Raw genomic sequence first — 16372 nt, 5'->3', positions numbered from 1 at the left:
AAAAATTGACCGAGACCGTCTCACATGTATTTTTGTGTTTAATTAATATGAATCAAAGACCATAAATAATGATAAATTTATTGGTATCTTGGAAGCAAGAAAGCTCTATTTTATCTATTTAAGAGCCAAATTATCAAATGGATCTGGAAACATATTTCCTCACTAAGAAACGATGATGATGGTGATGGTTAATGAGATCCTACCCATGTGGGCATTGTCCCCATGAGAGGATGGATGGCCAAGATCTTGCCAAATATACAATTTCAAAAAAAAATTGTGGGTCCTACATATGCATGGACAAATCTTGACCATCCATCCTATCATGGGGGCAATGCCCACATAGGTAGGATGAAATAAACCGATGGTGATGATGATGAAATGGATATTCCAATAATAGAGATTGAATTTGACATAATTATAGAGCTCACAATTTCATTCCTACTGAGTATTCAAATTTTATTTAGAAAATGAAAAAAAAAAAAATTTAGCTGCCAAAAATATTTTCTAAAAGTAAGTTTTACCCAATTTAATAAAAATCACATATAGATGTAAAATAATTATGAAATCTTCATTCTGCCGACAAACTTCTTTCGAGCCGGAGTTGGAGTTGAACTCGAACGAAAAATTTTAAATTTTTCGAACTTCAAATGAAAAATTTTAAATTTTTCGAATTTCTATATTATCTATTTCGAACCAAATTTGAACCTTATATTTTTCAGCATATTAGGCTCAATTCGATTCGTTTACTCCTCTACCTGTGATAATCATACTTAATATTACACTTCGATCTAGAGACATCAAAATATGTATTCATGCGAATTTCACTGAAGTTGATGCATGTCCATATTACCATTATTATATGTAACAAGAAAACAAAATCACAACCCTCTCACCAATATAATAAGTATTCATTAAAATGGTCCAAGTTTCTACTTTTAAGAAACAAAGCTTTAATACCAAATCCCTTTACTTTTTCTTGCCTGCATCAACAAACCACTTGTCTCCGGTTAAGGAATGGAATATGGTACAGTAAATCGACACATAATTTAAGGAATGGAATAAATTTACTCCTAAAGAACTTGATATCAATATGCTAAAGTTGCTACATTTCCGGACGCAAGAGTAGAAAGCAACAAAACAACAGTGAAATACCTTGGCAGAACCCTGTTCTTTGGATACTGGCCACCCAGAACTACAACATGAAGAATGTAGAGAAAAGACTCGACACAATCAAATTGGAAATTCATAAAAACCATGAGCCTCCTTCGGGCTGAAGATTGATCATACTCATCCTATCATACTGCCAGCTCTGGTTCATACCAAACAAAGCAACTGTACGAGCAACCATTAATCAGAGGTAGTTGGATGGATATATCCGATAACTATTTATGTACATCTCACAACTACAGACTCGACATTTCTACAACATGATATAAATTTCCTTTCAAATGCATATTGGGACAATGGACTTTCCAGATGCTAAGGTTAGAATTTAGACCTAACTCGACTCCAAAGAAACTGTAAGAACAACCATTAATCAGAGATAAACGTGAGTTTCAAATGTGTAAGTATCTAATTATTATTAAATATAAATGTGTATGTATTTACATATATATACATTTATACACACGTGTTTATATAACAAATCTTTTTGATATGGACTGCAAATATAATTAGAAAATTTAATTCTAACTCTAATTCTAATACGAAAAAGATGTAAAGCATTTAATTTCTGATAAATTAATTTCATCTCGGCGTTAATATTATGCATTTATTAATATATATTAATCATGTACATGCACCTAATTAAATAATTAAGGGACGTTAAAATAAATAATTTGGAAAGTAAATGTGTATGTTCAAAAATCATTCGATTAAGACACATATATATTATCTTAATTATGTGTATGCACCAAATAAAATTATTAAAGGACATTAAAATAAATAATTTGGAAGCTAAATGTGTGTTTGAAAATCAATCAATAGAGTAGAACTCTACCACACTAAGTGCAGGAGGATCAAGAATCGATGAGTATTATTAAACAACAATATTTTTATTTTTTTATTTCCTAAACTATGGGGTGGGGAAAGGCCCGAACTCGAGCCACTTACATGCGAAAAGAAGGTGAGACCACTTGAGTCCAAAGCCGGTTTCAAACAATAATATTTTTTAAAAACTAGGAGGAGCAAGGAAAGCAAGAAAATAGACAAATCGTACAATGGATTTGAATCATGTCAACAAAGCAAGTTTATTTATGGAACCAAGTGGGCATTAGAATTTGAAATCCGTCGCGAAAAACCAAAGTACAAAATAGAACTAACTGGCTCTGTACAGAAGAAACATGTGAGAGAGCGAAAATTGAGATTGAAAATAATCATGTTCAAAATGTAAAAAAGATGTGACATAAAGAGACAGAGCTTAGGCAGAAAAACTCAAAACTTGCTGCAACAGGCTTTTCCTGAGTCAGCAACCTTCAAATTTGCATTTGCATCACTAATCAGTTACTGAAAATTAAAACTTGATGGTCCATCAGCATCGATGAATCCTCGTACTGAGACACGAGGTGCAGAGTTTCTACTTGCCAACATCTCGTGGTCTATGAAGATGACGATAACGGTAATATCATCATGAAAATGTCTCCTGACCCCGGGATCAAGTTTCTTGATTTCATTATACGGCATCTCCCTAGTCTTAGCAGCCTTTCGCAAAGCTGATACAAGAAGTCTTCGAGCTACACCCTACTAGGCCGTGAAATAATGGGAAGGCAAAAATATTATTGAACGAAAGAAAAGATTAAGATCAAATATAACAGCGTGTAACATACCGGCCTTGGGTTGTTGTGTACAATCTCAACAGCCTCCTGATTTGTCAAGTGTTCCCAAAGACCATCAGAAGCAAAAATGACAAATTTGTCGTCACGTCGTAAATCTCTTGTAGAAATGGCCGGATCAGCTCTTAGAACTGGACGACGAAGAGGTTCAGGAAGGTGAAATCTTGGAAAAGATGGACCCAGGGCAAACTCTGATCGCTTCAGATAGGCATCGCCTATGGATCTTGAAACCTGGAACAAACATGGATATGTCCTTCACAATATCATAAAATGACAAGAAGTGGCAAAAAACTCTGACAATGCCGTAAAGTGAATCAAAGAGTTCATCTTATCGGTGCGTGTATATATATATATATGTATATATATATATATATATATGTATATATATATATATATATATGTATATATATATATATATATATATATATATAACACAAAATCTTGATTTATGGTTGTCTATAAACTTTCGCATATAGAACCAAGCAGCAAAATTAACAATCAAAAAAAAAACCAAAAGCCGCAAAATAGAACCAAGGGATTGAAGGTTATGCGCCAAAGTAATAGCAAATCAAAGCTAAACCATGGGATCAACATGCCTATATATATATATATATATATATATATATATATATATATATATATATAATCGTCATCAAACTTCAATAGCTCATTCAAAGATCAATAAAATAAATTGAAAACTTCACTCTGCATGAGAGCGCATATGCTCTGTATGAAACTAAGTGAAGCCTTGCAGAAAAAAGAAATATTAAACCTGATGCATTGTTTTAACCTCCTTCCCTTACTTCCACTGGTTTAGACAGCCAATTTGAACTCGTCTTCGAAATTAACATACCATAACACGTCTAAACAAAGCACAAGTAGCAAAGAAGTGACCAGATATTGACTATATGCAGCATGTTTTATATGATGATGTTACTTTGATAACCAAGCAGTGTGTACATCATGATAATTTTCAATCAAGATTCTGTATTATTTGAACGGATGGGAATATTTCAATTTAAATCCAAATGTCAGTCCTTATGTTTCACACGTTGTAGTACAGTAGAATAATACTTCGTTAAGAGTGAGCCTCGAACAACATGAAGAAAACAAGAGATGCATAACCCGTAGACTACTAAACACTTCTTCATAGGTAATGGGTGGTAAACCTGTATAATGCCTTTGACGCGCCAAACACCTTGCTTTAAAACTAGGATTTGTGGATCTTCTGGATGTAAAGTTCTAAGTTCTTTTCTAACTTCCTCCATACTAGCATTATGATCTCTTGTCAGCTGCTCAGCAGCAATTTTGTTTGATCTGTCTAAGTAACCCATTACAGCTCTCGAATCTCCCAGATTAGCGATAAATAATGTACTGTTCCAGATAACTCCAACTAGACAACAAGAACCGATTGCAGCAATTCCCGGTTTGATTGCATAAGCTCTTCTGACAAAAGTTAGAAAACCATTCTCTGTTTCAGAATATGCATTCCTAATAACATCTTCAGAAATTTTACCATTTTCTCGAGCAAGTCCTGTAAATAGAAAGGGTCATCAAAGCATTTGCTAACTCCATTCACAAATTTGTAGAAAAAAATGTAACATTTATCAACTTGCAGCTCAAGAAAATTCCTATTTGTGCAATAATACTTTCTTTATCCAGAGATAGAAATATAAACACACACACGCACATAAAAAACAAAACAAAAGGTTGTCTTTTGATGCAAGTTAATCAAATTAGTAACTAAACTTAAAAACATTTATTGCTTCCATATGAATAACTCGACTTTAAGCCACTTGACACATTAGAAACTTTTATAAGAGAAAATTGAGGAGGCAGCTCAAATCAAAGACTTAAACATTTCATCATATACACATAAAATTATGATTTCTGTCTCTTTACTCACAAGTTTTGGTTCTGACAGTAACTTAAAGTAATTATAGAAAAGTAAAAGGGAATGAAGCCTCACTAAGTAGATGATGAAAGATGTGATCATAAACGTATCTTGAAGCCTCAGGGCCACCATGGCCATCATACACACCAACAAAGGTGGAATTTCGGCCTGTCTCTACCTGGCTCTGATCCTCAATAACTTCATTAGCCTGAACCATTGCAATTGAGAACTCACCATGCGAATGCCTTTCGAGATCTCTAGACCAAAGAAGTGCGTCATCTGCACCTCCCAAATCCTCATCATCATCCTTGCTCATACGGGCATATCGACTGAATGGACCCAGACATGTGGATACTGTTGTTCCCAACCAAGAACACATCCCTCATTTCCCTCCGATTCAGTGCAATCAAAGATTCTGATGTTGAGGCAGGGAACTAATCCACACCAAAATTAACAATTGCACCACACTACATAGAATGACATAGTAAGACAACAAGCCTGACAAACAAGAGTACTTGTATACTAGCCAGATTTTAATTTTAAACAGTCAGCAGAGAACTATTCCACCCAACTCTAAAAGGTAAGACAAATATGAATAAAATGAAATCCAAGAACAGGATGTTCTACAATCAAGAGGCAACAGTTAATGTTTTAGAATAGGACACGAAGGGCAAGTAATTCAAGGAATCCAAAATAGAAATGTATATCTGAAATTGTATCACAAAGAAAAAATGTTTAAAAAAGTTATTAAGGTTTTGACAGAGAGGTAAACAAAGAAATACTCCTCCTTATTACACAACAAAATTGTAAAAAAAAAAATCAATATATTGATCTAGTGAGGGTTGACATTTGGCTGATGTGATAAAACCCTACAACTCCAATTTTCAAGGATGTATTAAAATGTTACAGTGAAACCAGAAGAGGAAAAAAAAACAAGAACTGTGATCATATAACAAAAATCAAACTTAGATTCAAAACTGCAATACGCATAGTACTTATATTGGTTAAATACAAAGGAACTCGACAAAGACTTGCACACTTCTATTCAAGATGGCACAGTGATTTGAAGAAAATAAAAGTGGAAAATTAATAAAAACAACTAACCAATATTCTAACTCAAATCGCGATAACAACAAACCGAAAAAAGATTAAAAAAAAAAAAAAACCCATAAATGCAGACTACTGCCGAGAAAATTTGAGTTTCATCAAATTTAACACGAGTTTTTTTATTTATAGACTCAGTTAACAATATGTGATGGGTGCGGAAGAAGAAAAACGTACGAGGATTCAATCAGTGACTAACAAAGGAAAAGAAAGGATTTAATTAATGTAAAAAAAAAAAAAGTGGAGATCTTGAACAATTCTTACATGGGATTGATCAGAAGCTTGCAAAAACAAGTCGAATCTTGCCTGAAATGGCTTAGAAAGAAAATGGATCTGGCTAAATTATAAGTGGGATTGGGGTTCTGTGAGGTAAAATATGCTTAAATCTTTGAATGTATAAGCGAATCTTCTTTATTTTTTCCGGAGCTAAAATTATATGTGAATATTCCGTAGAGAGAAGACGTAGCAGAGACTGCCGTGGAAGAGAGGAAAGCTGAAGTCCACGATCAGAGCAATTTACTGGGGTTTTTTTTAAAAATATTATAAATTAATAAACTAATTGTAAAAATGTGGCAAATTCTAAAACTTTGTAAAACTAGTACAATCCGGGACTCACTGTCCCGGATTCAAAAATTTTTTTTTTAAAAAAAAAGGAAAAGAAAGTGGGGGCTTGGATTTTAAAAAAAAATTAAAAGGACATCGGCGACGGCTTATAAACAACCGTCGCTAGTTGCGACGGGTTAACAAAACCGTCGCTATATGCGACCGTTTTATTAAAACCCGTCGCTAAGGTAAATCCGTGAAACACTGTCCCGGATTCTAAGAAGCCGTTTCCGTGTGTGTTTTCTTCCTCAAAGTAGAAATGCATTATTCTTTCTATCATCGTCGAAAATAATTGTTCCTCATATTCATTCTCGCAACTTATTTCTTACAATAATTATATTTACTTGATATAATATTATATCTACAATAATTACAATAATTATATTTAATTTACGTGATATAATATTATATCTACAATAATTACAAAATTTAATTAATATACTTAATTTAATTACAATAATTATATTTACTTGATATAACATTATATTTACAATAATTACAATAATTATATTTAATTTACGTGATATAATATTATATTTAAAATAATTACAAAATTTAATTAATATACTTAATTTAATTACAATAATTATATTTACTTGATATAATATTATATCTACAATAATTACAATATTTAAATTTAATTTTCGTGATATAATATTATATCTACAAAATTTATTGGAATTAGAATATGTATATAAATTTCGGACTTTATATTTACGTGAAATTTTATGTATAGTATATGTATAATTATAATATTAATTGTATTATAAATTACGGAGGTTAAAATTATGTGAAATTTTAAAACTTATTCTCAATATACTTTAAAAACGTAACAAAATACTTTATAATTTCATTAGTATTAAGTACACCAATTTTAACTAATTCTTATATTAAATTAAATTATTTATATTAAAAATACTAACCTTGAAATAATTTCAAAAATCAAAAAATCATAATTATTATTATTAAAATATTCAAACTATTTTTTAATATCGCGATTAATATTAAAAATATACTGTTTAACTAAATTATACTTAATCATATAATGTTACTGAACAAAATTATAATTACATTAATATAATATAAATAATACAAACAAAATATTAAAAAATTAATTAAATTACTTTCTCAAACGTAATTATACGGAACTTGTAATAATATCAACGGACGATCCTAATATCTGAAACAAATGACAAGTATTATAAAAAAAATTCATAAAAAAATTAATTCTTAATATATAATTATAATATTATCAACGAAATTAAACATTACATCTTCGTATCTCTTCAAATGAAATGGACGATAAAATAAAAAAAAATATTAATATATGGTCGAAGTAGAGAAGATAGATTTTGCATGTATAAATCAAATGAAAGAAATAAGTTGCGAGAATGAATATGAGAAACAATTATTTTCGACAATGATAGAAAGAATACCCGCATTTCTACTTGGAGGAGGAAAACACAGACGACACGCTTCTTAGAATCCGTGACAGAGTATTACGGATTTACCTTAGCGACGGGTTTTATTAAAACCGTCGGCACGAGCGACGGAATTTAGTTTACTGTTGCAACTAGCGACGGTTTTACATAAACCGTCGCCGATCTCTTTTATTTTATTTTTAAATCCGAGCCCCCGCTTTCTTTTTTTTAAAAAAAAAAAAAATTTTGAATCCGGGACAGTAAGTCCCGGATTGTACTAGTTTTACAAAGTTTTAGAATTTGCCACATTTTTACGATTAGTTTATTAATTTATAATATTTTTTAAAAAAAACCCCAATTAACTGCACATTATATTAACATTTTATTACTATATGTCATAATTATATAATATGATAAAATTAGCCGAATTTTTTTAAAAATGAAAACGTTGCATAGAATTAATTTGACAAGTCCCGACTTACAAGATTAATGGGTCTAGCCATTCAAGATTCGGAAAGAGAAACAAAGTTTTGCAGCCTAAAAGATGTACCGCAACATTGGCTGTCAGCCGCATATGATGAAGAGAAGTGAAAATAGCAAGCTCTAACATAAACCGAGTTTCTAATGACAAGGCTCCGATTGGACCAAGCTAGACATCAGGATTATGCAGTGCCCGAACAACACTAAAGTAGTCTGAAAATATACACGTCGAATCCAAGATGTAAGCAAAAATCTATACCGTAGCGAATTCAGCCAGCTCTGCACCCGCAAACGACCCTGGATGCTGGATTGAACAAGCTTGAGCACCACGAATCAGCCCTTGAGCATCTCTCACCACTACCCCCAACACTAAATTTGTTTTAGATAATATCAAAATCAGCAACAACATCCGGTCAGAGATGATAAGGGAACGGAGGTATCCACGAATGTTCTGATAGTTGCTACTTATCAGAATCAGTAGTAGCACACACCAAACTATATTTTTGGATATGATCTAATAACATTTAATCCCAATCCACATTAATATTAATCTTATGCCCCAAGGAGCCATGTGTTATCTTACAAATCTCATCTCAAATAGCTCAACAGAGAATAACAAGCAGTTCAAAATTCTCTTGCTTAGGAGTCTTCGATAGATATGCAACAAAATCAAGAAGAATGCATTACGATTTGACTTTAAACTAGAGCAAAAGAGAATATTTTTACAAACATCCTAACAATAAGACAGAACAAAAGATAGTGGCTAGTAGAAGTATGATAAAACTTACTTAAGTAATATGTAACATTTGTTGGGACATGGTGGCACATGATGAGAAGATAAATTCACCGCTGTAGGGATGAAATATCGAGAGGCACGTCATAAGAAGATATGTAGTAGCTTCTATAGTATATTCCACCAAAAATTATAGGGATTGAAATGGAGAAGGAACCAAGTTGTTTCTTTCCAAGATATAGTCGTCCTTAACAGCATACTTCTCATTCTTGCTACCTATGCAAAATCTGATATCGGCACCACTGCATCTGTTTAATGGAATGTCGGGAATGGCCTCAGCTTCATGGAATGGAAAAAACCATTGCACTGCTACTTTATCCCGACACTTGATCTCGTAATGAAAATATCCACTCTAGTTCCATTATAGTTGTCATGCTTTGTCCATTACCCACTCTCCAGCATAACTCTTTCTTTATAAGCTCACCACTCCACAATAAGAAACGCCAAATTTAAGCTAGATTTCCCTCCAACCAGCCTTCGTGATGTCTACATATTTAAAATATCGAGCTTTAATGATTCTTGCCATCAATAAATCGGGCGATTAAATGATCTTCCACACTTCTTTAGCTAGCAAAGCTTTATTGAAAGCATATAACCGTCAAAAACCCAATCCACCAGTACCTTTGGGACTGCACAAAATATCCCAATTCAGCCAATACATTCCCCTATTATCATGCCTATCTTGCCACCAAAATGTTGCACACATATGTTCCAACTCTTGATAAAGAGTAACTGGAAGCTTAAAACTAGACAGAGCATAAGAAAGAATTGCTAATAAAACTGATTTACAGAGCATCTCTCACCCGCCCATATAGAAAAATCTTGAAGACCATCCCTTAATTTTTTGTGTCGCCCTCTCTCGTAAATACCCAAATTGTAATCTTTATTGCGCAAAAATAATGTAGGCAAACCAAGATAAATATCCTGCCTTGACTACTGAAAAAGTGAGCACTAATTCTCAAGAGGTATAGCATGTATTGCAAAGATGGTCTAAAATCCTTCAAAGAATTAGGCACTTTAACTTTCGAGACAAGTGTGGTAAGTGTATCATTCCATTCGGACAGGTATTTCTGATCATTAAGAATTGACATGACAACCTTCATTATATGATCATTACCGATTACCGACCATAACTTCTGATAGGGAAGAGAAGTGAAATCATTCAGCCTTGGCGCTTTGGAAGGATGCATATCAAATACTTCCTGACGAACCTAGACACATATGAAAGAAGCAGCTTGAATCCAAAAACCCATCCTTTGTTCTGATTAGATGTGGTTGCGACCTAGACATTTGCGGAGTGAAATCCATCACTGGCTGTGGAGGCATCTACTGATTCTTTATTCTTTTCTTGAATTTTTTTTTTCTTCTTAGGGCAATCACATTTGAAATGTCATTCTTTATTACATATGAAGCACTTGAATTTCCCTCTTGATTTTTGACCTGGGATTATTCTTATGGTGCTTTTGATCTCTCTTCATGGACCTTCCTCCAGCCATCAGCCGCCTCTCACCGTCATATTCTTCTTTTGTGTCATGTTTTCCTCGATAATTCCTTACCATGTGTAACACGATTTTTGAGGATTTTGTGGGATTTGGAATTGGATTTGGAAATTCAAGTATTTGAAATTCCATTTGGTGTTTGGTATAAAATTTAAAAATGGTATTTACAAATCAATTTCTTGTTTGGAGAAAAAAGGATTCGAATTTGGAATTTTAAAATTTTACTAACTACCTTTAAAAACTTTTGGTGGAGAATGATATGTTGGATAAAAAAGTAATTTTATGTTTTAAAAATCCAAACCCCACCAAATCTTATCAAATTTGATGGGATTTGGATATAATTGTTGAAATCGCATGAAATCCTACGCAAATCCGAATTTTTTTTTTAACATCTTGCCAAACAGTAAAAATAGGATTTTGAAATCCAAATCCCATGAAATCCTCCCAAATCCTGGTTGCCAAACACACTGTTAGAGTTAATAAAATGCTCATATGTTTTTGGCAAAGAACTCGAGACCAAAATATTTAATTCCATATTTACTCATCTTATCCCACTAAAAACATCCTCAAATCACTCTATATTTTAGATAGAAAAAAAATCTAAATAAAATTTCTTTTTAAAATCGAACAACTCTTCTGAATTGAAAATAATTTCATGTTAATTGTTTAGTATTATTTGATCAAAGTAAAAAAAATAATAACACGTGCAACACGTGTACATATTTTACTAGTATACATAATAGTTACACCTAGCCGATGTTAACTAACTGCAGGACCGATCGATCCAAATATATTCCACTCTATATCCTTTGGCATGCTTCCCCTTCACTCGGTGATCAGAATTTTGGTACAGCTCCAGAGATAGGACCAATTATATTACAATATTATTTAATTTTGATAATTGTTGATATAATTCTTGTTTGAATGGAAAGAGTCGTAATGCGTTATATGCCACGTAGTTTGATGCCATGATCTACGCAATTAAGGATCAATATATATAGATAAGTATGATTATAAGTAATTTAATTTTATTTATTTAATGGATTTTCCATTCCCTACCATATGAGGCTTGGAATCAAAGAGGAATCTGATACGTGGCATTGTTTTACCAAACTTTTCCTTAGTGACATTCGCACACATGGAGATTATTGGTTTCCAGCATATATACCATATTCAACTCAAATTGAGCTAAGAAAAGGAGAAATTTAAACTCCAGAATAATAATGAATTTATGATTTTTTGGGCCCTCGGTAAATCGTCTGTTGTTTGATTTCTTTTTCCATTCCCAACTAAAAGATTAATAGAGCTATATATCTAAAATAAAGTGAGCCATAAAAATTATACTTTTTTTAGTAGTTCATGCATTTGATTTTTGATGGGAAAGTTACATCGATATCTCTGTAAAAATTCAAAAAAAGCGTAAAAAAACTCATTATGTAAAATTACTTGCATTTAAAATCCAAATCAGGCATAAAATATTTTACAAATGATGCAAATGTGTTTATTTTTTCAGTACGGTAGTTAAATGTGCCTGATCTTTAAACAATTGAGGATATATTAAACAGCCTATTAATATTTTTTCGGAGTTTTATGGTTTTTAAGCTTTTCATTAGGGGCTTGTGCTGTTACCCCGAAATATGATGGCTCCCAAGAACTCATCCTCCCCTCGTTTTCCATCTGACTCCTCTGCTAGACGTCAAAATTAGGAGCGTGTGGAAGATAACTAAGACGGGTTTATTGAGTAGCTCTCATTAGATCTGATCAGTTTTTTATCGAACGATAACTCCAAGGTTGATTCCATCAGTACTTGTTATTCAAGCTTAAAATCGATTGATCAAGTTCAGAAAAATTTTGGTAGCATCAGTTGGCTTCGATGCATGTTCCTATATTCTATAAAATTAGTTTGTCAAGCTACATACATCATGCGCAAAGGTTTTAACACTTGAAGTTTCTTTAAATTATAAATGTCACAATTTGGATCCAAGTAGCTCGATCATCGCTCGTATTTTAAGAAAAAACGAAGCAAACTCGATTCCATCGACTAATTAAGTGATACTTTTAATTACTACTTTGTTTCATTTTCCTTTCTATTTTAAGAAAAAACGAAGCAAACTCATGTTTGGTATGATTTTTAAGTGTAGGATAATTTTAATTTTTTGGTGAAATGACAAAATTGCCCTTTCTTCTTCCACTCCTGCGGCGGCGGCGGCGGCGACGTTCCGGCAACGTCGGTGCGGCCAGCAGTCAACGGCGTCGACGGCTGCCGGCCGACCGGCCGGAATTTATCGGTTGGCGACGACGTTCGGTGGTCCGGCGTCGGCTGCCGGCGGCGATCGGCCGGCAATCGGCGGCGGTTGTCGGCCGGAGGCCTGCGGAAGCGGCGGTCGTGGTGGTGAGTTTGGATATAGGAGAAGGGTAAAATTGAAAAAATATGAAGGATTAAGAGTTGGATAAATAATGCTATGGGTGTGAGGAGGTATTATTTTAACCCACCTAATATAACCTAATAATTCATAGGAGGTATTGACTCGGTTAAATAATCACGCGTACCAAACGAGGGATAATGTGGGTTAAAAAAATAAACCCACCTTATCACCTCTACCAAGCACTCCCAAAAAGAAAACACTTAATTAAATTCGAGTTTAATGAAATGAAGATTTACCTGCCAAGTATACATGCATTATGTATACTAGGTTACCTACCTAATTAATTAGGGGCATAGATACAGCACGACTTAATATATATATATAGTTAATTCCTTCAAACACGATTCTTCCCTTTCGCAGAAAAGTAGTGTTTCAACTTATTTTGTTAATATTTTTCATCATTAAAAAAATAAATAAATGGTGAGTTGTTTAAAAATCCAAGTAAACACATACAACTCGTGACAATATTTACTTTTATTAACATCTCGTGCATCGTCTCATTATCCCAAAATCGTGTTAAAAAATATGGAACATATCCCATTATTAAAAGCTTCGATTGCTTCGCCTAGTTAGCATGCACAACTCTTTGATAATTGAAAACTTTTGGATAACTACATATACTATATAAATTATATATATTTTTAGATTTACATAAAATATTTAAGCATATAGAAAATTATGGGAGAAATAGTCATTTTACTACTGCAAGTATAATTTCTATTTTCGTCCTCATATATGTCAAAGTTGGGTTTTAGTCATATAACTTTTTTTTTTTTTGCTAGACTAGTACTATTACACTGAAGGCTTGACATGACATTTTAGCTTGAATGTGTCAATCAGTTTTCGGTATCAGATCAACATTTTCCGGTTACATGTTGGCACTCCAACGAAATAGGACTAAAAACTAACAAAAAAATAAAGTTTCCGAATTAAAATCCAACTCTGACAAGCTATATGATGGAAATAAAAAAACATGAAAACTTACATGATCAATTTGGCAGTTTTCCCGAAGTTTATGTTATTTATAAGTACCTTTCTCAATACAAAATATATATACAAGTTCGTTATATATATAATATATTATTAAGTTTGAGCCAATTAGAGTAACTAATTTTTGGTGTCATAGTCTGTTTTAATAATTATATATATATCAATAAAGTGTTAAAACTTAAATGTTAATCACATGTAGTTAAGTGGACCAAGTTTTGGTTTCTTACGCATAAGCTGTAGGTTCAATTCCTATTTAGGTTTTTATTTTATTCCTTTCTTTTTTTATTTATTTTTTAAATTCATATATCAAAATTGCAGTGTAGTCGATCACTAAATTCTTATAATTATATTTTGATCCTCATTTACATAAATCAAATGAATTATAAAAAAAACATTGTATAAGCACGCAACGTGTGCGTCGGTGCGCTTAAAAAACATGCTTGCGTTGGTGGAATAATATTTATTGAAGGGGAGTCGATCAAATTTTCTCTAAAATTTAAGAATAGCATGCAGGTGGGACTTTCTTAGTCGTTCCTTTCCCGACATGTCTCTTATTCAATAAAAATTTAAGAGCAAGAAAGATAATCGTCTCCATCAGCCCCTTCGACTCGGTCACTTATAATAGAATCACATGCAACGAGGTTCATGTAGAAATTCTGTTTACATGTAAAAATAAATGAAACGATCCAAAAATCGAATGAAAAAGTGCAACAAAAGCGCAAAAGTTAATAAAATTTAACGTGAAATGTCGTTTATTAAACTTTAATTATTTCCCTGTCCCTACACACATATATGTAATATGTATGTATATATGTATATTATATGTTTGGTTTATGTAATTATGTTGTACCAAGAATGTTACTCGTTGTATATTTCTTATATAAGATATTCATGCAATCATCTAAATTCAAAACAAAAACATCTTAATCACAAAACATCTTGTGTAATATATATATATATATATATATATATATATATATATATATATATATATATATATATATATATATATATATATATATATATATGTTGTCCCTCACACATTATTGAGAGTATGTGCCATGTACAACTATGCAAACATATCTCGATATATTCCCCGAAAACCAAGTGGGGGTAAATACAGCAATTCTAGATATGTAAACAAACCAAATCGTTCGCGAGCTATTCGGAGCTCGACTCGATAAAAAGCTTGTTTGAGTTCGTTTGTTAATCATATCAAAACAAGCTCAAGCTCGATTTTGAGCTCGACAACTTAATCAAACCAAGCTCAAGCATAAGCGTATTTGGCTCGTGAGCTCGCAAACATGTTCGTTAATAGGTTCGCGAGCTCGAACTCGGCTCGTTTAGGTGGCTCGTAAGCTCGAGCTTGACTCATTTGTTGAGTTGACAAATAAAAATATTAGTACTAATAAAAGTTAAACTTTTATGTCTAATATAAAATTAGTTCATATATATATTTAATTTTAACAAGCTCGAATCAAGCTCAAATTCGAGCTCAATTGTATGTTTTACGAGCTTGAAAACGAGCCGAGCTCAAGTCAGGCTTGTTAAATATGATAAACGAGCTATTAACAAACCAAGCTCGAGCCCGGTTTGATTAACATGATTAACGAACTTTTAACGAGTCGAACTCGAGCTTTTCACAAGCTTAGTAATTTCAAAACAAGTCGAATTCTAGCCTGATGATAAAAGCTCGAATAAAGCTCAAGCTCGAGCTCTATCAATCTTAAACGAGCCAAACTCAAGTCAGATGATAAAAGCTCGAATCAAGCTCGAGCTCGAGCTTGAGCTTGAATTAATCTTAAATGAGTCAAGCTCAAGCCTGATACTGTTCGGCTTGGTTTGCAATTCTATATAGTTTTTCCAAAAAATCCAAAATTTTCCAAAAGTACTAATATGCGACATTCGGTCTCTCTCAAATTTATATGCATGCCAAAATAGTTAAATATGTGTTCAACAAGTCAACTTGTGATTATAGTTTTATTAAAAAATAATTCTATAGATTTTACGTATTTTGAAATGTTGATCATGACTTTAGTACTCAGGCCATCTCCGACTCATATCCTCTATTTTTCATCATATATCCTCTAAAATAAAGATTCACGATCTATATTTTCAAAAATCTTCTCTAACCCATATCCTTTAAATATTACCAAAAACTCTATTTCTTTAATTTATTTCACTTTCAACCCATTTCCTTTAAATTTTAAGAAATACTCTGTTTCTTTAATTTATTTAATTTTCAAATACACACACACACACACACACACACACACACACATATATATATATATATATAATTAATTTCATAATGTATTATTTAACTAAACT

The 16372-nt window shown here is 32.4% G+C and overlaps 1 protein-coding gene across 1 annotated transcript; it reads right to left on the bottom strand.

Moving 5' to 3' along the window:
* Positions 1-2232: 2232 nt before the first annotated feature.
* LOC140827116 (probable protein phosphatase 2C 43) lies at positions 2233-6345 on the bottom strand. Its single transcript, XM_073189723.1, has 5 exons — positions 6094-6345; positions 4801-5192; positions 4001-4365; positions 2826-3062; positions 2233-2739 (listed from the first exon to the last, which is right to left on the bottom strand). The coding sequence occupies exons 2-5, from the start codon at positions 5102-5104 to the stop codon at positions 2503-2505; spliced, it is 1143 nt and encodes a 380-aa protein (XP_073045824.1). The 5' UTR covers positions 5105-5192; positions 6094-6345; the 3' UTR covers positions 2233-2502.
* Positions 6346-16372: the final 10027 nt, after the last annotated feature.

This window comes from Primulina eburnea, chromosome 3 (assembly GCF_022965805.1).
Source record: "Primulina eburnea isolate SZY01 chromosome 3, ASM2296580v1, whole genome shotgun sequence".
In the NCBI taxonomy this organism is placed as follows: domain Eukaryota; kingdom Viridiplantae; phylum Streptophyta; class Magnoliopsida; order Lamiales; family Gesneriaceae; genus Primulina; species Primulina eburnea.
This window is presented reverse-complemented; position numbering and strand designations above follow the sequence as displayed.